This window comes from Protobothrops mucrosquamatus, unplaced genomic scaffold (assembly GCF_001527695.2).
Source record: "Protobothrops mucrosquamatus isolate PMUCROS unplaced genomic scaffold, P.Mucros_1.0 scaffold454, whole genome shotgun sequence".
NCBI lineage: Eukaryota > Metazoa > Chordata > Lepidosauria > Squamata > Viperidae > Protobothrops > Protobothrops mucrosquamatus.
The window spans coordinates 457,625-480,533 of record NW_015386777.1 but is presented as its reverse complement, the minus strand read 5'-3'; the positions used below and the strand labels follow the sequence as shown (position 1 = coordinate 480,533).

General features: G+C 51.9%; 1 protein-coding gene across 1 annotated transcript; it reads left to right on the top strand.

Annotated features, from left to right (window-relative positions):
- The first annotated feature begins 12,976 nt into the window (after positions 1-12,976).
- Positions 12,977-15,126, top strand: EGR2 (early growth response 2). Its single transcript, XM_015816469.1, has 3 exons — positions 12,977-13,139; positions 13,222-13,233; positions 13,910-15,126. The coding sequence occupies exons 1-3, from the start codon at positions 12,977-12,979 to the stop codon at positions 15,124-15,126; spliced, it is 1,392 nt and encodes a 463-aa protein (XP_015671955.1).
- Positions 15,127-22,909: the final 7,783 nt, after the last annotated feature.

Below are 22,909 nucleotides of genomic sequence, written 5' to 3'. Positions count from 1 at the left end.
GGCGGGGTGGGGGGTTTCGAATCAGTTCTAATGGACAGAGATTAAACCATCTAGGTCAGTAAACTGCCATCCAGGACAAGACAAACTGTCAGATGAAACTATTCAATAAAACAGCCTAGCCCTGGTAGTACAGAGGTCAACTGTCGCATGCATGTCCGCCTGGAAGTTTTTTGTTCTGACATTTAAAAGTGGCCAAACCAGGTAGGAGCAAAGGAATACCAGCCGGAGCTCACCCCCCCCCCAAAAAAGGGCTCCTGTCAGGTGCTCCTCCATTAAAAGCCCAATAATTATTACAGGGGTAAGTTCTTCTGGGGTCTCCTGCAGTCCCAGGAGAAGCCAGTAGGACCAGCCCAGCAGAGATTTTGCTGACCAAGTGCATCACACGGACTGTTGCAGATAAATATTGCTTTCAGGCTGTGTGTGTGTGTTCTGCTTTCTGAGATGCAGCTTAACATTTTGAGGGTTGTCATTTCTGCCACTCCTTTGCGTCTCACCCCAAGGCAGCGTCCTCTTGACCTTGTCCAGGTCCTGCATGAAGGAAAGCCAGGCAAGAGGTGTTCACAAGGCACCATGGCCTTATTGAGGGCGCAGAAAATCCGAATATTCTGTGCATGGTCCACAGAAACAGAACCAAAACCTTATCTTTCTGAAGCAGCAGAAGGAATGTTAAATTCCTGTTAAGGATAAAGATTTTTTGCCATTATTACTAGGCTATTTATTTCATTTATTTGTAGCTTATTCCACTTATCCTCTATAAAATTTGTGGTGGTAAGAAATAAACAGCTTTTTTTAAAAAAATAGTTAAAATATTTTACCTCTTGTGGGAGGATAGTTTTGTTGGAGGCAACAGAATGGAGAAGAGGGCAGTTTTTTCCAGCCTGATCTTCAGTGCACAAAATCAGGATCCCCTCAAACTGGTGTTTGTTTTACAAGGGAAAGATGATCCCTTTATCCCTGCCCCTGATTTCTTTGATAGGGAAATTCCACTTTCTCTCAATAAATGAGTTACCCTTTAAACTGTGTTTATGCTTCAAACCGAAAAAGGAAAGATACCCAGTCATGAATCTTTTGTGTAAGCTGCAGTTTGGCTTAATGAATCTTAATTTGTCTGGTTCCATCACGAGGCGTTCAGCTTTGCCAGGGTCCTGAAAACGGGCCACCTATCAAGGTAAACCCAAAGCAACCCACTGTTTCTTTTGCCCTCCTTCAAGGCTCATCTCCTCTGCGCTTATTCTTTCTGGAAGATGGAAGAGTTTCAGCTTTACCTGGTAGGTTTTATTTTTCTTTCCAGTAAACATTGTTGTACACATACTGCACAGTGGTTACAGTACAAGAAAAACTCTCCTATGGAGCTCTGACATGGGAATATATACCTCTCCCATCCGATAGGCAGCAGGTGAATTAAGTATTACCCTCCAGAACAGGAGCCCCATGGATTATAACTTCCAGCAGCTGACCATTAATCAAGTGGGCTGAAGGGATGAGAACTGACGCCCAGCCTTACCTGGAAGGATGCAGGTGCCACAAAAGGGGTGCTCAGGGCTACGAGAACATAGTTTCTCTCTCTCTCTCTCTCTCTCTCTCTCTCTCTCTCTCTCTCTCTCTCTCTCTCTCTCTCTCTCTCTCTCNCACACACACACACACACACACACACAATGTAAATTAGAGTTTTGGGTCCTGGATGCAACTTCTGAGACAAACCCAACAGATCTTGTCATATGGTAAAGAAAAATTTACTTAACTATTTGACAAACTTTCAAATGGGATGTTTGAAGATGTATTTGGGAAAACACAGCCATCAAGTAGATATTGTCAGAAAAAATTGCTCCAAGTTTAACATATTCAGCGGTGCTGATGAAGATTTGCCATAAAATTCAAACCTTTAAATAGTTGCTTTGGGACTCACAAAAGTTTTCAATTATGTATAGCTTCTGACCATTAATAATAGAACTTTTAAAAAGCATGCTATGAAAATTGTCTCCAATTCCTACTTAACTCTTGTTAGTTGAAAACAAAACCCTTAATATTTCAAGTTGATGATCTAATTTACATTCCCTGCCCAGTTTTATCTTTATTCTTGTCCTTCTAAACACTGCCTGATCTCCCACACTAAAATAAGAAAATACATCTATTTCCTATTTAAGATGGAACTGGAGAGCCTTAAGAACATTAAACGTCCATCGTTGGAAAGCAGCTATAGGACATAGATTTTGGAGCTAAATAACAGAGATGGAACAATGTCCTTAATTTGATTCCAAGCTGAAGCAAAAAAATAAGGTCAGACTAGATCTTACAGGGCTGGAGGGTGCTGTCAAAGAAGGGAAAGCACGCCTCTCTCTACGGCAAGAACGGCCACTGAGTTTCTCTGCTGCGCTTTTGTAGTACCTGAGGACCCCAGCAAGAGCGGACAGTTCTTGGCCTGTCAGCTGCCAGCAGGGAAGAAATCAGGGACAGATTCAGCCTTTCGGCCCATACCAGTGTGTTGATGCTCGTTGGCAACCCTGCCGCTTTAGTTCGGACAAGTCCTAATATGGTGCTCTGCAAAGGCATCCACAATTGTGGGCCAGAAATGTTGTTGCTCTACTTCCGATCTCCCCCCCCCCCGGTATTGCACCAAAGTCTACCTAACGTCTCCCACGCCTGCCTTAATAATGTTTGAGCCCTGAAAAGAAAGGGGGGAAAGAGCTACAAAGGGTGAGAGGAACAGAGTTCTTAAGTGTTCTGTGCAGATAAGGCCAAGCAGGTTCCCCACCTAGGAACAAGTTGGCTAAACAGCCTTTGATTTCTGTTCAGGTGCTCAGTGCGTTCTACACCTGATAGTATCACGGACCAGCAATGTTTTATCTAGTGAACTTCATGTTTTCTTGCTTTTTTAAATGAGAAATGGAATCCCCTCCAGGTTTGCCAACAATGTTTTTCGCCCGTAACACTGTTTAGACTAGCAAAACTATAATAATGTAAAATCACAGATTCTTAAATCTCTTCTTTAGAATAATACATTAAGGCCTGGAACAATTCAAGAAGGGAAGTAGCTGGAAAGGGTGGCTGGCAGGAAAGCAAAGCAGAGTAATGCAGATGAGACACGCACCACAGTTCAAGGCTTGGCGGAAAGGACAGACACGTCCATTTCCGCACTGAGAAGGACCGGCCTTTGGCTGCGTAGCGGTTGGCTGGGCGAGAGCAGCCCCTTCGAGGGGCCAAGGGGGAGGCTGGGCGTGGGGTGTTCACTCCACAGGGGAAAGGTGCCAAGATGCCACAACAGAAGCAAACCTTTCACGTTGCCTTCGAGGGTGGGCTTCCGCCCTCCCAACGGCTCTTCTGCTCTGGCCACCCCCTTTTTCCCTCATTCCGCTGGTCCCTAAATTTATGAAAAACCCCTTGAGACTTGGAGGGATCTTCTGAAAAAGTGCAAGGAGATTCACATGGATAAAAGGGATCAAAGCCACAACTGGGGGCAATCTGTTAAAAATACTACGTCCTGCATCCTTCAATTATCTTTATAGCATCAGTTTTAAAAAGTACAGCATAAAGCAAATTGTATTATTAGGTTTTCATCTGTCCTGATAACAATCAACTAAATGCTGACGAAGGTAACCCTCTCATTCTTTTGCTACCACAAAGCAAAGCAAATTACTTTTTATGCTGTTATCCTGTAATTATTGACCAGAACAAGTTAACTGAAATCAAGACTTAACCCAATCGTTACACTGAAGTTTCTCAGATGCGGAAGAGAAGGAACCATTTACTCCTCACTGGGACACTGTTGGCGAGAGAGGCGAACTCTTCTCTTTTTCTTTCAGGAGGAGGCCGGCTCCCTCTGCACTTGCTGAGCGACTCGCTTCCAAGGAAGTTTATTCAGGTTTAAGCTGCGCATCTCCAGTAACATTGGCCAGCTCTGGGTGTTACATATTTAGGTACCATTACATCACCGGACCTCAACTTCCCAATGGGTGGCCCAAACGGAGGACAGTGCAGAAGGTCCAGGCCCATTTATTGCTGGCAGACAGGCTTTGATGCAGGGGGAAGAGGTGGGGAGGGGGAGTTACAGGGGAGATGGAGGAAGAATGAATTCCCATTTGTTTCCAAGCTTTGTGGAAGGGAAAAAAAAGAACGGAGTGCTTTGTGGCAGGGTTCTTCATGGTCCACTTGAAAGGCTGGGGGTGAGAACCTCCACCTCCACCCCCCTCGGGCAAGGAAATGTGTGGGCAGCTGGCAGCAGGCCAGCATGGCTGACATCCCAGCTACCCTCAAGGGCCTCCGGGGCTGTGGGCGTGGGTCCAAAGCGCCCAGCAGGAGTGACCTGGAGGGAGGGCAGAAGCGCCAAGCAGGCCAGAGGAACCGGGCTTGCACCTGGAAGGGACAGCAGAGGCGCTGACTTCTCACACGGGCCCAACAGCGGCATCATTCTTGGGAGGGGAGGGGAGGGGAGGGGAGGGAGACATCAGTCCCCACTGGCTGTCACTGCTGAAAATCCCTTCCCTTCCCTTCTCCTTTATTCTTCTCAGGTTAAAATAAAAAATGAAAAAACCACCACAAAGACCAGGCATGCCCCTAGCAAGCCTTCCAAGTAGCAGACTAGCAGACTGGGACTCGGCTGGTGGGATCCATAAGCCCGGAGTCAATTCTGCCCAGCCACTCTGGCTTTCCCTTCCCCTGGGCCATGAGACGGAGAAGGGGAAGGCCGGGGGAGTCCTGGGGATTGCCTTCCTCACCGAAAGGGGAAATTCAGAGGCTACTTATGGCAGAGATGGGGGAAATCACTACTGGCTTATTAGAAAATTGGGTTGCCTTAGTACGTTGAGTGAATCCAGTCAAGAGAGTCCGTAACTCATGGATGAACACACCGTGGCCGAGGCCAGCCCAACCGGTGTCTCCCACCCGGTTCAGAGGCATGAAGCTGAGGAGCATTCTCCTTCCAGAGGAGATGGAGCTGAGTCTTCTCAGAGGTCGCATCTCAGGTGCTCCTCCATGACGCCTTCAGACTCTTGGGAAGAAGCCCCCTCCTTCCCTTGGGGATCGTTCCTGTATCATCCACAGGCCAGAAACGGGGGTGGGGGGGACCCAAGACTTGCAGAACCATGAACAATTAATAAAGAGTAACTCCTGAAACGGGCCACCAGGAAGGGAAAATGGGAGAGAAGGAGGAGGCACGGAGTGGGAAGGAACAGGATGGAGTAAACTGGAAGAGGGCAAGAGGACGGGAAGTGGGGGGCAGGAACACCCCATTTTTCAGCACTGCTCTATTCATCGTATAGGGTGACCGGCAGCAAGGTGGATGGTTACCGTGGCGCTGGGTGCACCACTGGAGGCCCCAGAGGCCAGGCTGGGGGACGGATCCTGCTGGGGAAAATATCTCTCTGTGCTGCTAAGAGTCGACGGGGACTCGATGTTATGTAATGCAGGGCTTTTCAACCAGTGGTACGGGTACCACCTGTGGTACATTGGCACCTGGTAGGCGGTACGCGACCATCCAAGAAAAGTGGTAGTGGGGGAGGGGAATGAGCTGAACTGGTGGCAGCACCGCACAAGCCTGAGCGAGAGAAGGCTGGAGCTGCAGGGCTGTCAGGGCTCAGCGGAAGCGCCAGGATCAGTGCCAGGCTCCAGCTGGGCCCAGAAGAAGCACCGATCAGCTGGAATGTTGCAGCATCTCCAGGGTCTTGTGATTTACATTCAGATGCTTGGCAACTGATTCATATTTATGACCGTCACAATATCCCAGGGTCATGTGAAGTGACCAAAACCTGCTGCAACCACCCAGCAGACAGAGGGAATAAAAACCAAACACCCCCCACCCCCACTGCCAATCCTCAAGAGAAATGCTCACAACAATGAAAACCTCAGACAGGAGGAAGAGCGCCGCCGGGTGGGCAGGCAGGTGTCTTGCTTGGCTGTGGCTTGGGGGGCACTTTTTTCAGTGCCATTGTAACTTCAAACAGTCACTAAGCGAACTGTTGTAAATCGAGGACTACCTGTATTTTATCATTTTTTTCCTTTTTTTTTTTTTTGGTCATCAAGTTTTTGACACCTTGCTAGGCGACTGGTGGTACTCAGATATTGCCATATCCTAAAAGTGGTACAATGGGTGAAAAGGTTGAAAAGCCCTGATGTAATGGATGGATTGATTGATCAATTGATCAAAATATTCATGCAACCTATTAAATCAATTTATCAAATACAATCACCAAAATGAAACCAAACTAATCATCTTAAGCCTTAATATGCTGCATGAAGGAGACCATCATGGTGATTTTTTTTCCCCTTTGGTTTATTTTGGTTTAGTGTAGCCACCCATCTCACAGGCTAACCTCTGCCGTCTTGGCTGCCCCAATGAAGCCCTGGCTTCCCTCAAAAGGAAGGGGAGAAAGCCTTAGAGATTTTACACACACACACACACACACACACACACACAGAGCGAGCGAGCGAGCGAGCGAGCGAGCGAGAGAGAGAGAGAGAGAGAGAGGGCCCTCCAAGGCTGCCTTTCAACCCTGCTGGAAGGATACCAGTGGGGGCCCATGCCAGGAAGGGCAGCTTCGCCTGTCTTTCCCACAGGCGGGGCTTGGAGAGAAGAAGGCCTCATCCTGTGGATGCCAAAGGGGCTTCAGGACTGTCAGCCCTGCTGCTGGGGAAGCCTCAGGCAGGGGAGCCAGAGGGGCCTGGTGGCACCACCCGGTCTTACTGAGGGAAAACCTCTGCCTTTGGCTGCTGCAAAGGAGGATGGCCACCATCCTGGCATGGCCCCCATTCCAGCCAGGGGCCTTTTGTTAAGCAATGTTGGCCACCAAGCCAGACGGCCTTTGAAAGAGCATCTTATAATGAACATGCAGCGATTATTAACTATCCTCACCGTTGCCTCTATAGTAAGGCAATTAAAGTTGAATTAGCGTGTAACCTACTGTGACATTTATTATTATATAAGTTGATTACAGTAATCAGATGTTGACTTTCTACAATATATTTTCCAAATATTATACTAAATGTGAGATCATATATAACACTTACTTTGTCAAAATGTTGTTTGGTGTGAATTAAATTATTGACAGCAATATAATTTTCTACACACTTTATTATTTTGATACATTTATTGTCAGCAGATGATGGCTTATCACCAGATTTGGAATTCAGAGATGGGGGTGGGAAAATTCAGTTTAATGTTTATTCTCCATACTTTCTTCAGTAATACTTCTGCTAAGATAAATGTGTCTTAGCAGAAGAGTGAGTTTTGGTGGTTATTGTGTTAGAACTCCATTTGGAAGTTTATGGCCCCTAAATTAGGCTTCTAGGCATGGCCCTGTCCTCATAGCTAAACTGATTGTTCGGTTTGATCCTACAGTTTGATGGCTGCAACGAAATCTGCAACAGATTTTCCCTGCAGCTGCATCTCCAAGCCCTGTTGACATGCTTGGGGCTTGAAGAGCTTGAGAAGAACGTCTTGATAGCCGTCACTGTGATTCTTAAACTCTTTTGTACAGAAGTCAGTTGGGTTGATATTTGTAAGCCAAGACCACGGGAGAGGACTCTGAAGCCTAGGGAGGCCCAGCCCAAAGAGGAGACCGGGTAGTGAGGGCTCCAGGAGCCCTTTGGACCAAAGCCAAGCCCGAAAGCTCCAGAGAAGGCAAGCGGTGAGCTCCACTTTTCCAGGGAATCCCTTCCTGCAGAGGGCCGCATTTGAGACTTCCACTCCTGAGGAAATAGCCAGGGAGAGGAGGGTGGTGGTGGTGGATCTGGCTAGGAGGAAGGGAAAGGCTCACCAGGAGATACAAACCTCTTGGAACAAGCGATGGGCTAAGGTTCCTAGGGCTAATGGAACGTGGGAATGACCTTAGGAGAAACCCACGTCTGCCTCCCCGGGTAAACAAGATTGAACGAGCTAAATCTAAATTACTGGAAGGCTGCATTAACAGAACCTTGCTAGTCTGAAAGTTACAGAGTTCCCTCCGCCACTTTTACCTGCTTGATCCGTCAGGGCGGGTCCTTGCTAAGTCTCCTCCTACGACCACTAAGCCCCCTGGGGGCTCTTCCCTCTCCTCTGATCGTCCCCTGGGCAGAGTTTCTCCCTGCCTTTCCCCAAGGCCATTCCCACATTGCGCTACACCAGGGTTTCCCATGGATGGATTCTTGACCCAAGACTGGGCATTTCTTGCCTGACTGTGGCTCCCTCTCAGCGTGGCTCCCTGGACTTTACAATCCTTTTGAGGCCGGACAAGACGCCCCTGAGCTGCACCATACTTCCTCTACATGCCAATACATGCCCGTAGGGCACATGCCAAGGAGAGGATTGGGGGATGGTGGGAGGAGGTAAAGTGGGCTTAGCCCTTAATTTCCTATTATGGTCCTTCATGCTAGTGTGCTGGTGTTGCTGAAGCAAACAATTTCAGCAAATAAATAAATAAAAAGGAAAACAGAATATTGTTTCAAGTGTAAAAGTATTCCGCTCAAAGCAACAGGCAGAAATGAAGACTAGTAACATAGAAGGAGAAAGAAAAAGCATCCAGCCTTATTGATCTTTTATTAGTTGTGACTTCTCATCCATTATTCAATAATCAAATTAAATAACTGGATTATTTAAAATTGCTCAAAGGAAAAATTAGACAATTGCCCCAGCAATTCACATGTTTACATCTGTCAATTGTATTCATGAGATCTAGTCCCTCTGTCTTTCTTTCTGCCTCTATCTCTTTCTCAACCCTCCCCAGAGAAAGAGGGAGAAAGAGAGAGAGAGAAAGAGAGAGAGAGGGGGAGAAAGAGAGAGAGAGAGAGGGAGGGAGGGAGAAAGAGAGAGAGAGAAAAAGAGAGAGAGAAAGAGAAAGAGAGAGGTGGGGAAAAAGAGAGAGAGAGAGAAAGAAAAAGAGAGAGGGGGGAGAAAGAGAGAGAGAGAGAGAGAGAGAGAGAGGGAGAAAGAGAGAGAGAGAGGGAGGGAGGGAGAAAGAGAGAGAGAGAAAGAGAAAGAGAGAGGGGGGGAAAAAGAGAGAGAGAGAGGGAGAAAGAGAGAGAACGAGAGAGAGGGGGGGGGGGGAGAAAGAGAGAGAGAGAGAGGGAGAAAGAGAAAGAGAAAAGGGGGGAGAAAGAGAGAGAGAGATCAGAGCAACACCAAAGTTCCAGGTGATTCTGGCAAGATGCCTGTTTGTCCCACAGGAGCCTTCAGGAGTCTGCTCTCATGGCTTTGATCTGAGGGAGGAAGGCCACCACTGCTTACTTTGAGGTCATTCCCCTCAGGCCTGGGGGAGATGCAGTTGCTGGCTGAATCGTGGTGGGGAAGATTTTAAGGTTTCTTCTCCAAGCGAAAAAGGTGTGGCAGGAGGAATAGTGCAAGAAGCAGGAGCAAATGGAGGCTGAAGACCAGGAGAAGAAGGGGATGAAGGATGCAGGAAGAAACAGGGAGCAGAAGGATGCCGGTGCCCAGCTGGTGCCATAGCAAACTGATTCATGCCATCCAAGGGCGTCTCCATAAGGCTTCTGGGTCCCACCACAAAGGCATCGTGGAAGAACAGAAACCGCCAAGGCTTTCTGGAGGGGCTCCCGGAGCCTCTCCAGGTGCTTGAAGAGCTGCTCACCCTAATCCTGCTCTTAGCTTTGATGGCTTCTTCCGGGAACCTTGACGACTTGGGCATGCAATGCTTTGCTTGTCTGGAGGCCAATTCAAACAGACTGATGGGGATCCATTGTGCCCGGCTTCACTGAAGGCCTCTTCTTTTGGTGTATTTATTCTTTGCTTATTTTTGATCATAAGTCTCATTCCCTCATTTTTGGGATTTGCTTCTCCCCAAAAGGGCTATAAGATCTTTCACCCAGACCTGCCCTCCAGAGATGCCATCATACATTGAAGAGGGGGAATGGGCGGAATGGCAGCCGAGGACACTTGCGGGGTGGGCAAAGGCGAACTTAAATGCGGCTGCCTGGGACCTGGGAGATGAGCTGAATGTGGCTGTGGACAGAGCCGGGGTGGGGGGGAGGGGGAGGGGGGCTGCTATTCATCCGCAGACCACAGATCAAAACAGGGAAGGCCGTCCTCCCTCTCCACCCAGAACTCTTCAAGACATCGTGGTTGCATGTGGAAAAAAAGAGAGATCCCTTTTCCTGATCACTTGCCATTCTGAAGTTGATTCAGCTAGGTAAGATGTTTATATCATTTCAACACTATTTACAAATGAATCAGGCAATCAAATGAGCACTGATTTAACAAGAAGGCTGCCCTAAGAGAGAACTAGAGAGTCGCTGTTGTATTAATTATTCAGCCTTCTATTTCAAACATGTTCCAGTCGTTTTTAAAGAATGCACTGATATTTTATATGTCAAAAAAGTCAATGTTAAAAGATTGAACTACAGAACTCTAAGATAAAATTTAATTATTCCTACTGCTTTAAAAACTTTGGAATATAGATTTGAAATATAAGGCATTATCCAAATATGAGATTTATTCTAGCAATAACAAAACAAGAAGACTAATATTTGGTTGTTTGAAAATGTTTGCAGAAATTTTAATAAAATTGTGTAGTAATTGTATGCAGTAATTTTAATTTAATAGAATTGTTCAGTTGTGATATATACTTTAAAAACAGCTTTTAAATGTCAACAACGGTCGTGATATTTAATACCCGCCCCTCGTTTTACTTTTGCAGTTGGAAAAGTTGCGCCTTTCCTCTACCGGAAGAGCACGGAACGTTCTCTGCTTGCAATTCATACGTTGGCCACAGGGTGGCGAGGGGATAGAAAGTTTTAAATCAAAGTAGAATTCTTCGAGGAGATGGGAAAATGGCCCCCACCTCATAGTTTGTCAGTCCATATTTAATTTCCACTATTGCCATTTAGCAGTGAGCACATAGATAAAGCAGCACAAGGATTATTGCAAAAATTTAAAAAAAACCATGGGGTATAATAAAATACAGACAAAACCAGGCAGCACAAGCCATGCAGCAAGAGTAACTGAGAGGTCATTCTGAATAAGAGGCGTCTGAACTAAGGGGGTGGGGGGTGGGGGGGGTACCTGGACGTTGTAATCCTACAAAAGAAAGAACAAGAAGACAGACCCCTGTCGAGACTCACCGGCCAAGGGAGCAGCGGTGGCCTTCCAAATCTGAGCCCTTGACAGGCAAAGGCTCCCGGGGTGCAACCGGGCAGCTTTCCGGGCAGCGCTCCGTGGGCCTCTCTGCCTTCTTCGCAGAGACAGGCGGGGTTGGGGTTAGCGGGTTTCGGGCAAGGGGCAGCAGCTGACCCGAAGAGACGGAGGAAGGGAAGCAGCTCCCGGCAGCGTACAGGGGAGGGCCGTCGCCACGCCAGGTCGCCTCTTCCTTGCCGCGCGGGGAAGTCCCTGCAAAGCCACAGAAGCCGACAGGCCTCCGGCCATCTTTCCCAAGGACTAACCTGGGACAGCCGCATCCATTTCTGGGTCTAGCCCAGTTCAGACAAGCCGGCTCCAACCCGGGTCGGGGCATCCCCGCCGGGGCTTTCCCAAGAACCTCCGGGAGACGGATCGGGCCCCGCCAGAGCCACCTCGCAGCGCCCCAAGTGGGGTGAGACCAGGGCAGCTGTGGATCTCTCCGAGGCGGAGAAGGCGCCCGCGAGCCCGCCCACGAACAGGCCCCAGGGAGTCCGCAAGACGGGCGAGCGCTGGCCCGCTCCCACGCAGCAGCGCGGAGGCCGGAGTAGCGGCACCGGAGCTGGCGGAGAAGGCGCGGCGACTCCCCCCGCCTCAAACTCCCCGGGCGACGGAGGCCATCGCCCTCCCTGCGTCTCCGACCCTCCCAGCGCCCTTCCCTGCGATCGGTTTTTCCAATTCCTCCGACCGGAGGACCGCCGCTACCCCGCGGACCGAGCCATGCTAGGCGGAAGGCGGGCAGAGCTAGGTTTGAAGCCCAGCCTAACGCAGCTTGCCGAGACGGGCGGAGGTGCATCGCCAATGAGTCAAAGGGAGACAGCGCCTCTGAGCATGCGAAGACGGCCGCTTCTTTGGGGCAAGGGACAACCAAGCGAGGAGGAGGAGGAGGAGGAGGAGGGTCTCCTGCTTGAGCAAGGGGTTGGGCTAGAAGACCTCCAAGGTCCCTTCCAACTCTGTTATTCAGAGGAGGAGGAGGAAGAGGAGGAGGAGGCGGCTGGGCCTTTAGGAAGACCAGGAGATTCGCTCGGCCACCCCGGAGAAAAAGCAGCGCCTTCGCCCCAAACGGAGCAGCGCCCCGGGAGCAGCACCTGCGGAAGCCGGCCGGCCGGGTCCTCTGCAGGAAGCCGACCCGGCCAACCGGAGCTGTCCAGCAGACGGCTGGCATCGCTGGCTGGGCCCATCCTCTTCTCCGGCCGCCCCAGCCGCGCCCGGACCCCGCGCAGAGGGACCGAGGGATGGGCGGCGCTGGGGCCCCGGCCGCGGGGGAGGGCGAGGGGGGAGCCCATCCAGCCTCGCTGGCCGCCTCGGGCCGGGCGGGGGACAGGCGGCGGGAGAGGCGCGTCTCTGCCTCGGCCGCCCCCGCCTTCCCCCCCCCGGAAAGCTCCCCCGAAGGCAGCCGGGGTGGAGCCGGATGCTGCCCTTTTTCGGCGGGGCTGGCCAAATCGCTGCGCTTCTGCCGCCGCCGCCACCGCCTCGCAGTCCCTCCGGAGCGGCAGCGGCCGACCAGGGCCGGGATCGAACCCCTCCGGGCGCGCCCTGTTCATGGGCCACGTGACGGGGAGCCCCCGCCCCCCCCGGTCCCTCAGTCCTTATAAGGGCAGTGACGTCGCGGCATTCACGGCCGGCCCATAAATACTTGGAGCCGACTTTGCCGTTACCGGCAGCTGCGAGCGATCCGAAGGGCGCACGAGGGACGGGAGCGCTCTGCCCCCCTGGCGGCGCTCGGCTGATGCGGGACCCCGCTGGCTCCAGGAGCCCCCCCGGCCTTTGTCTAGCGACGCATCTCAGCCCCACTCTGGAGGGGAAACGCGCCCCGACCGCTTCGCCGGCGGAATAAGCGGCCACTGGACCCAGCCGGCGGCCTTCACGGCCGCCCGCCCCCCCATGATGACCGCCAAGGCGGTGGACAAAATCCCCGTCTCCCTCAGCGGGCTGGTGCACCTGCCCGACGGCCTTTACCCCGCGGAAGACGCAGCCGGCGCCCTGCCGGCGTCGGCCATCGGCTTTCCCGGCGGTGACCTGGGAGGCCCCTTTGACCCGCTGAGCGGTAAGTGGCCCTCCCTGCCCCCCCCGCGGCCTTTGCATGACGGGGGGCAGAACTGGAGGGGGGGCGCCCACGGGGGGAGGAGGCGTGAGTGGAGGCGGCGGTAGGAGTCCCGCGGCCACCGGCGGGGACCGGCCGACTTAAGTGGCCGCTTTCGCTGGAGCCCTTGAAAGAGGCGGCGCGCTGGTCGCCACCGAGGCCGGACCGGCAAGACTGCTGGGCGTTTCCGCCCGAGAAGCTGGGACGAACGAGCAGCTTCGAACTAGTAAACGCGTGGCCGACCTCGGGCCTGGGCCGCCCGGCGATCTGAGCGCCAGACCTCTTCGATCCCCCCACCCGGCTTTCCATCGCGGGCTCAGCCCGGGCGGCCGAGAGAGGCTCGCAGAACTTCGGGTGCTTCTCTGGCGGTCAGAACTTGAGCGCTTGTAGGATCGGGCGCAGTGAAAGGGCCCCTGCCTGGAGGGCCGACGCACCTCACCGGGCGCTAGGCGGCTAAGCGGAAGAGGAGCCGGCGCAGGGCGGGCGGGCTGGAGAACTGAAACCCTCTCGCCGCCGGGGGGGGGCTGTTTCTGCTTTGGTCACAGACCTCCCCCCCCCTTGTCTCCCCGCGGCGCTCTCGGGCGAGACCCACCGACGCGAGACCCTCCGCCGGGCCTCAAGCGGACAGCGGTCCTAAGCTGCCCCAGCCAGCGATGGCCGCCTGGGTGCGGGGGTCCCGAGGAGCGTTCCGGATGCGCGGTGGTGACCGGCTTTCTCTTCCCTCCGTCCTCCAGATGGCCTGATCGGCTCGGACATGAGCGACAAACGAGCGCTGGACTTGCAATACGCCTGCAGCGGTTTCGCGCCGCCGCCTCCGCGCAGCCAATCCTTCACCTACATGGGCAAGTTCTCCATCGACCCGCAGTATCCCGGCGCAAGCTGCTACGCGGCCGACGGCATCCTCAACTTGGTGAGCGCCGGCATCCTGCAGGGAGTGGCCGCTCCGTCGACTGCATCCCCGGCCTCCGCTGCGGTCGTTCCATCATCCACCGCCTCCGCCGGATCACCCGCGGGACCCGGGTGCGCCATGGCTCTGGCCGCCGGGGACCTGGAGCATCTCTACTCGCCGCCGCCGCCGCCGCCTTACTCCGCGTGCGGGGAGCTTTATCAAGCCCAGGCGCAGCAGCCGACGCCGTCGGACGGCTCCACGCCCTTCCTGGCCGCCTCGACGGGCCCCTACCCGCCGCCACCTTCCTACCACCACTCTCCCAAGAGCGTGGCGTCGCTGGGAGCCGACGCCGCCGGCCTCTTCTCCATGATCCCGGAGTACACGGGCTTCTTCCAGCCGCCGCCGCCGCCGCCCTGCAGCCAGCGCGAGTTCCACGGCCCGGCCGAGCGCAAGCCCTTTCCCTGCGCGCTGGACTCGGTGCGCGTCCCGCCGCCGCTCACGCCGCTCTCCACCATCCGCAACTTCACGCTGGGCGCCCCCCCGAGCGGACTGAGCGAAGGGCCCTCCTCGGGGACCGCGGTCAGCGCGCGCCTGGCGCCGGGCGCCTACGGGGGTCCGGGCAGCCTGCCGCTGCGCCCCATCCTGAGGCCCCGCAAGTACCCGAACAGGCCCAGCAAGACTCCGGTGCACGAGCGGCCCTACCCGTGCCCGGCCGAGGGCTGCGACCGGCGCTTCTCGCGCTCCGACGAGCTGACTAGGCACATCCGCATCCACACGGGCCACAAGCCCTTCCAGTGCCGCATCTGCATGCGCAACTTCAGCCGCAGCGACCACCTCACCACGCACATCCGCACGCACACCGGCGAGAAGCCCTTCGCCTGCGACTTCTGCGGCAGGAAGTTCGCCCGCAGCGACGAGCGCAAGCGCCACACCAAGATCCACCTGCGCCAGAAGGAGCGCAAGGGCGCCGCCGCCGCCGCCGCCGCCGGGCCCCCCCAGCCTACGCCCGGCCCAGGCGCGGCCGCTCTGCCCTCGTGCGGCGCTCGGACGCGGACGCCCTGAGGCCTCGGGGGCTGGTTCGCGCACCGGCGGGCGGCTCCTGGGCCCGCGCTCACCTCCCCCCGGCAGGTAACCGCGGAAGCTGCCGCCGCCGCCGCCGCCGTCGCGCTGCCCCGGGGCTCGCGGGAGCGCTTAGGAAGGGCCGCCTGTGGCCGGGGGCTCTTTCCGGAGGGAGCGGAGAGGGCAGCCGGCGACGGGCCAGCAGGACGGAGGGAGGACCGGTTGCACTTTAGAGGCTGGGAGCCGAGCGGGAGCCGCAGGACTGGCGCGGCGCGCAACTCTTCGTCGTCGGGACGGCTGCGAGAAGCTTTTACTTGAAAATCGGCGTCGGACAGAGAGAGAAGAGAGCGAGTGCAATGGGGCTGGGCGAGACAACGGGCAATATTTATTCCGGGGGGGGGGCAAATTCCTGCTTTAAAAGAGTTCATCTCTCCTTCCCCCCCCCGCACTCCGCGGCAAGTATTTCCCCTTTGCTATGTTTTCCTGCGCGTTCTTGAAAACATAATTAAAAGGAAAGCGGAGGCCTGTTTCCCAAACCCGCTAAGCAGAGCGGGAGAGTCCCGGGTGCATGTCTGTAACTTTTCTGAGCTGTCCTTGGTGCCTTTTTAAGTAGGTGGGCCGTGACTGCATGTTAAATTGGTTGCCTTATTAATCCTGGGGAAGGCGGAGGGGGGGGGAGATGTCAGATTTTAATCATGAACAGAGGGGGGTCTGGAAAGGTTCTGACCTGGCTGTTAATAGAGTTGCATAGTTCTCTGTCTTAATATTCAAATTTTTATAAAAAGATCTATTTTTGTATGCACTGGAGATTGCCCCCCCCCCCAACTGACTTATTAAATGTTGCTTCTGTGGAATATAATAATTAAAAAGAATGGTAAAATATAAATAATTTTTCAGGGTGCAAAAATGTCTGAGTCCTAAACAGTGGTTGAAAAAGAAAAGATTTCATCTAAGACACAACTGCTAATTGGGAGCCTTCCCTCCCTCCCTCCCTCCCTCCCCCCTCCCCAAAATAAACCAGCATTGTGAGCACTGTATGGTGGAAATAAATGATTTCTGTAGACTGTGACAACCAGAAGGGCACCATCACATTCTGTCTGTGTTAACTATCTCACACAAACTCTCCCAATGCACACAATGTAGCGCCCCCCCCCCCACAGAACCTGCTGCAGAGTCTGGGGTGAGAGAGCTTCCCTTCACTTGAGAAAGGAGGGAGAGGGAGAGGGAGAGGGAGGGAGAGGGAGATACCAAGGTGGGGTTTGTAGAGCATCTTGGGTTATAGTGGTTAGCCAACTGATGGCTCCGCAGGTGGTAGCCACACAGGCCAGAGGCTACTTTCATAGGCCAGGGATTAACTTGGGTTAATATATGCAGACACAGCTTCCGAGTCCCGGTCTCCATCTGAGCCATGCCCTTCCCACTGTACCTTTCCTGATGCAGATCCCACAGAAGAGCTCCTCCTCCACCTTCCGGGCAAAATGGCAATTCTCTTCCCTCCCCCATCCCCGATTTTAGGGCGAGAAGTCAATTTATTTTTCTCTCTTGAAAATGACCCTGTACTCTCTGAGTCCTTCGGCACTCAGCCAACCTCGGCTACTCAGAAAAGGGGGATAATGCAAACCCAGCCCAGCCTGAGCCTGATCAGAGGAGAGGAGAGGAGACCACCAGGAAATGCCAGGGCTGAAGAAGAAAGCAGGACTAAGCACTTTGGGATGATGCCAGGAGCCACATCCAGCCAGAAGCCAGCTCGGTTGGTGTGTGTGTGTGTGTGTGTGTGTGTGTGTGTCCCATCTTTGTGAAAGTCACGCACTACAGAAAGTCTCCCTCGGAGCCAGCCTGGCTCCCAGCGAGAGGCAGTGATAAATGCCGTCTCTCCCTTCAGAGTCAGAAACGGGGGAGCATCCCTGCCGAGGGGGCCTACGAGGATTTGTAAGGCACCCGCAATAGTGTATACTTTCACACTAGATGAAACTCACAGGTGGCTCTTTGGCAAACGCCAGGCAGAGGTAACCAGGTAACTTTTTCCACCAGGTAACCAGGGACAGTGTCTGTCCTGCACCTGCCCATGTGTGGGGGCATTGTGCAAGCCACAATTCGGCTTTCAAGATAGGGGGGCAAGTTCAGCAATTGGGGCAGAGGAGCAGCACCCCCCCCATCACCCAGAAGGCACAATAGGGGGAGTCCCTCTGAGCATGCCAGGCTCCCCTCCCCTCACAGGTTCCCCTTCAGCCCCATTTGCCCCAGGCAGGTAAAGGCAGCTTTGTGCTGGCTTGTCTCACGCAGCCATTGCCCCCCAGGGCCACCCAAAGCCCCCCATCCTGCCTTCCCAACATGGTGCCGGCTGTGCAGTGCCAAACTCAGGAGTGCCGGTCAGCTTGGGGAAGGCTGGCTTAGGAAGGAAGGCTTGTGGCTGGTGTGGCAGGAACACTCAGGGGTCACGCTCATTGGCCAAGCGCCAGGCAGATGCCTCTGTGGATCCCGGAGAGAAAGGACCACCCCAGGCGCTGATTGGGGTTTCTGGATCTAGTTGCGCTTGGTCTGAGCGCAAAGGATTTCCCCCAGTTGCAATAAATAGACCTGGTGCTCACTGCGGGGGTGGGGTGGGGGCGGCCCATGACTCACTGCTGTTCCACGATTTGAAGCAGGCTCTGGAAATAAACAAAGCCCCAGGTGCGGAGCAATTTTGATGAAAATTGCTTTAAAGAGCACGATACTATAATGCCGGTCTCGGTCCCTGATTCTGAACAGCACCCGGATTTAAAGGCCTTTGAATTGGGTCTCTGAGGAAAGAGAGGAACTGGGAATGGCCCTGACTCGGTGGGCCCTTCAACGTGTTTTCGTAAAGCCAGGAATTTCCAAGAGCCCCTGGCCTTGCGACACCTGGGATTCAGAGCCCTGATGTCATTTCCCGTGTTGTTCTTCTCTCGGTGCTTGGATGGGAGGCCACCAGGAGACGCCAGGTGTCAGGGGAAGCCAGAACATTGAAAACACACCCTTGAAGGGAGCAGGGGCAAATCACTTGGGTACAGCGGTCAAGAAAAGTATGTGATTGTGTCTGCAAAAGTCCGCATTGACCTGGGGATTTGAAGAGGTGGCTTAAAAGCACCTCAGCTGGTTTTGCTTCTTAGCAATGACATGAGTAGGTTTTCCCCAGCTTTACTTGTTCCCCACTTGGCCTTCTGAGGTCTCTCAAGGGAACATTCATTGCTGCCCCCTAATCCGATCCATCCCCTTTGCTGCTGGTGGTCTTGTTTTCTTTCAACTTATCCAAGCAGGGTGAGCTTCTCCGTCTCTGAAGACATTATTTTATGTCTTACAGTCAGCCAGATGCTTAGTCTGGATTTGGCATTTTTCTCCACCTACCGAGTCCTTCCCAAAGACCTGGGATAGGCCGATGTTTATTATTATTGTTGTTGTTGTTGTTGTGAAATGCTGTAGGCATTCTGTAGAACTCATTGGGGTATATGGATGGTTCTGGACCATTTATTCCATTGCTAGACATCTCCATCCTAGAGGAACTGATTGCTCACCGGATCAAAAATTTGGCAGGATTCTGGCGTAGCAAATTGAGGGAAGGGCCAGTTGCCACATGAACACAAAATGGTGATGAAGCAACTCCCTTCCTTGACGCTCACCAGATGCAGCAGCTGGATCTGAGGCACCCCGGGTGCATCACCTCTCTTCTTCTCCAGGCACTCTGCAGTAGAGGGATCTCCCAGCCATCGTGGGATCAGGGCTCGTCCTTCTTAGGGAGGGGATGCAAAATCCAAGTGTGTTCCTTAAGAGTGGCCAATCTAAACGAAGAAGCCACCTTATATTCCTGGTTTGTTTTAAATTAACCTCTGACCAGGCACTTGTACTCATTATGCTAACTTATGCATCAGTACCAATGGCTCACTAGCTCATTCTTTTGGTCTGCCTTCCTTTCGTTGTACCAATGAACTGGTCCTTATTGAGACCTTAAGGGGGGCATGGAGGCCTAGTGGTTCAGATGTTGGCCTTGTCAATCAAAGATCAGCAGTTCGAGACCCAAACGTCACGCAGTGGGGTGAGCTTCCCATCCTTGACCCAACTTCTGCCAACCTAGCAGTTTGAAAGCATGCCAATGCAACCAGCAATAGCACTTAGTGCTTCCCAGTGCTTTACAGCCCTCTCTCAGCGGTTTACAGAGTCAGCCTATTGCCCCCCCCCCAACAATCTGGGTCCTCATTTTACAAGCCTCGGAAGGGTGGAAGGCGGAGTCAACCTTGAGCCGGTCAGGATCAAACTCCTTGCAGTGGGAATGCAAATTAGCCTGCAATACCACATTCTAACCACCGCACCACCACAGCTCATAGCGTAAACAGGTACCACTTCGGTGGGAAGGTAGCAAAACGCTGGCTCCCCCAGCTAAAAAACAGAAATGACTAGCGCCCCCTAGAGTCAGACATGACTGGACAGGGGAAAACCTCACTTTTTATTGAGACCTTAAATAAAAATGTGTCAGCCAATCATAGAGATATTTAAATCCATAAACCTTCTCAATCCCTGGATTACCACTGGACAGTTACTTTCAAAATCCAGAAAGTAGTAAGTGAAAAACCAGCTTCCCAGGAACTTGCCCAACGCCGTTCTTAAAAATCACCAGAGAAGATGGCTTCCCTGCTCTTCTGCATCTGGAAGGCTAAAAGCAAACTTTGTTCAGTTGCAGAAGCAGGACTTCTCCTCACTACGAGTGGCTGTTTCACGCAACTTGTCTATCTGTGGGTCACCTGGTTGTCCCCCCCCCCCGCCCTTTGCCAAGTTTGCACAGCACTTTAGCCCTAATGCTGGGCTTGGCCTGATGTGTGAATCCAGTCATGAAAGGCCAAATCCAAGTTGTTAAATCTATTTGAATGAGTTTGAAAGGATTGAAGAAAAAAAGTGATTCTAACATAGTCTTGTGTAGATGTATAGAATGCTACTTGTGAGAAACTTGGGATCAACCCTTTGAGAGGAAGCAGATGGCATGTCTGAAAAGGCTCAAAATCATTCACCTTCACAGGTCAAAATTTCTGCTTTAGAAGGCTGCAATTTGGAGGTAGGTTTCAAAGATTTCACTGCTGTTGAGCAAGTGCAAATTCAATTTACAAAAAGGGGAGAGCGATGTTTTTGTGGGCACAAGCGTGAAAGAAAAGAAAAAGAAGGAAGAAAGAAAGACTATATAATATATTTAACAGGCTGGCTTATAAAATTAAAGGAACTAACAGGCTACAGCAATGTTATGTTTATTTAGCAGTCAGGCCAGGCTTTAAAAGTTTTCTAGAAGATCCTTTACTGGCTTTTAAGATTATTATTATTATTATTATTATTATTATTATTATTATTATTATTATTATTATTATTATTATTATTCAGGGGAAAAACATGAGGTACACAATTTTAACTTGCTCTTTTCAAATTGTCTTTCCAAGTATTTAAACTGTTTTTTCCTTTTTTGCAATCACTGTACTGGTTTGGGCAAATATAAACATTTGAGATAAACAGAAGCAACAAGTTAAATCCTGCGGTATCCAGCAGGAAATGCTTAGGCTTCAGACACGCAGTTCCTCGGAAGGAGCGATTTCCACTGAGCTCAGCAGCCTCCGCAAAGTGGAACTGGACGGTCTCGTCATCGTCCCGCTTAGAAAGGCAGAGTTCAGCGATGCCCATCAGATTTAACAGGCACTACATTATACTGATCACATCCTGGAGCCCCTCAAGGTTTGTAGACATATCCAGACTTGAACATTTTATATGGGGAAGCAAAAATGTATCCTTGCTGAGTTTTAAATGGTTTTGATGCTTCTGTAACAGAAAAAATTTCCTCCTCCTTATTCCGCTGTGCTAATAGAGTGCAGCCCAGATCTGTATGAATGTTTTTTGATGAAGAAAAATATAATCTCTGCAAAGAGAAAACTTGCACTTCAGTGTTTTGCCTAGTACTTTTCTTGCAGAAAAAGTCTGTGGTTTTGGCAAGTTGCCCCAGTGGGATTTCCCACCAGTGCCAGTAGTTGGGTAGGTGGCATCATCCTTGGATATCATTTGATGTAACAAAATGACATGAAACTGCAGCTTTATGGGAAAGAAAGAAACTGCAGCTTTATGGGAATCAAATTGGGTGGTAAGGCCCTGCAGGTGTTCTCAGATACTATGTAATGCAACGCATGCATTCACTAAGATAAGAATGAGAAACTATAGGAAATGTATATCTATCAGTTATAGAACGAGGCCTCTTTTCTTGGCAATGTGTAGGGGGTGAAGATGCTTCAGACTATGGTCTCGCTGTAAGCTGTGCAACGTCTGAATTCCGTTCAGCAAATCTTCCACGGATATTTAGACCTGGGCTCGTCTACTATTCTCCTTCTTAGTGCCAATAAATAAACATTACAGCGTGGAACAAAAAAGTAGACAGGAATAATTCCAGAATGGCACTAAGATCAAAGGGCTGAATTATTCTTTCTACTCAGTAAGAGACACCAGACTATTGAGTTGGTCTTGTGGCCTTCAGGCAAACGCTGTTCTGGAACAGACCCATTACTCTAGTTTACCACGGCACAGAAATTATTTGTCTTTCCCCAGTTGAAACAATCATGAGTGAATGGGGTCCCATTGGCTGAATCTGCTCAGGCTAAGCTAAATTTACTATATATAGTCCCTGCCACCCACCAGCAGAAAAAGGGGAAGAGGCCCCCCTTTCCTCCCATCCGAAGCAGCCCTCCCGATATGGTCCTAGAAAAGAGGACCAGAGGTCTGAATGCAGGAGGGAACCCGGTTTCCCTCAAGCCAGCCTGGAGGGCAGTCAGCATCTTGCTTGGGGGGCTCAACCAAGCCTTCGATCCCCAGGAAACAGGCACTCTCTCGGTTCAGGCTCCCATTCCGCCAGTCGTGGTTTTACTGTCCAGTGAAATACAGCTGCTCTTGGGTCTAGATCTATACAGTGCTGAGATTTAACAGATCTTGGCTCTCCTTTGCTCATAAAAGACCAAAGGCTGATAGTAATAAAAACACCAAACATTAAACTTGTTTTCCAAACTGAATATTATCTAATCTTTGTGCTATATGAATGTAAACATTTCTCTCCATTGGCTGAAAGTGGCCGAATGACCCCAGGAAACTCAATCTGTATTAAACTGTAAGTTGAATCCCCACCTCATCTACGGTGCTTCTGTTTAGCCAGCCTACATTAGTATTTCTTCTGCCCACAAAAGAACAATTTTAACTTTCAAAAGCTTAACAGTCACAACTGATGGAGGCAAACAGCTGACATGGAATAAGATAAAGACAGAAGCCTTGCAGCTGGCCTCGGCCCCTCCTCCGGTGCTGCAATCATCCATTAAAAGGGAAATTGGCTTCAGAAGCGATACTGTTTTCCTCCATGAGTTTTCAAAGTACTTCCAAAACGGAAATGTTCCTTTGCGGAATCAGAGAGCAAATCAGGAAAGTGAGAGGATGGAGGGTCCTTTCAGGGCCTGTCTTCAGATCCACAGAATCACAGATCTTCCTTGTGCTCCCCAGCACGAATGGGATACGGCACCCGATAAAGAAGGAGGCATCAAAGCGAGGCTCTTTACTCTTCTTTTAATAAAAGTTGTGCAAAATAACTCGACCGAGAGTAAAAAGGGGGGAGTCAGTCAGTCCGCCGGTCAGACCCCTGGGGGGGGGGGCGGTCCCGACGTTGAACCCAGCAGAAAGTCCGGCCCAGCGTCTTCCCCGGCAGCCCCGCCGCCCGTCGAAGGGGAGAGGCTCCGCCGGGGCTCCGCCTGGCCCGGTCTCCCTCCCTGCCCGC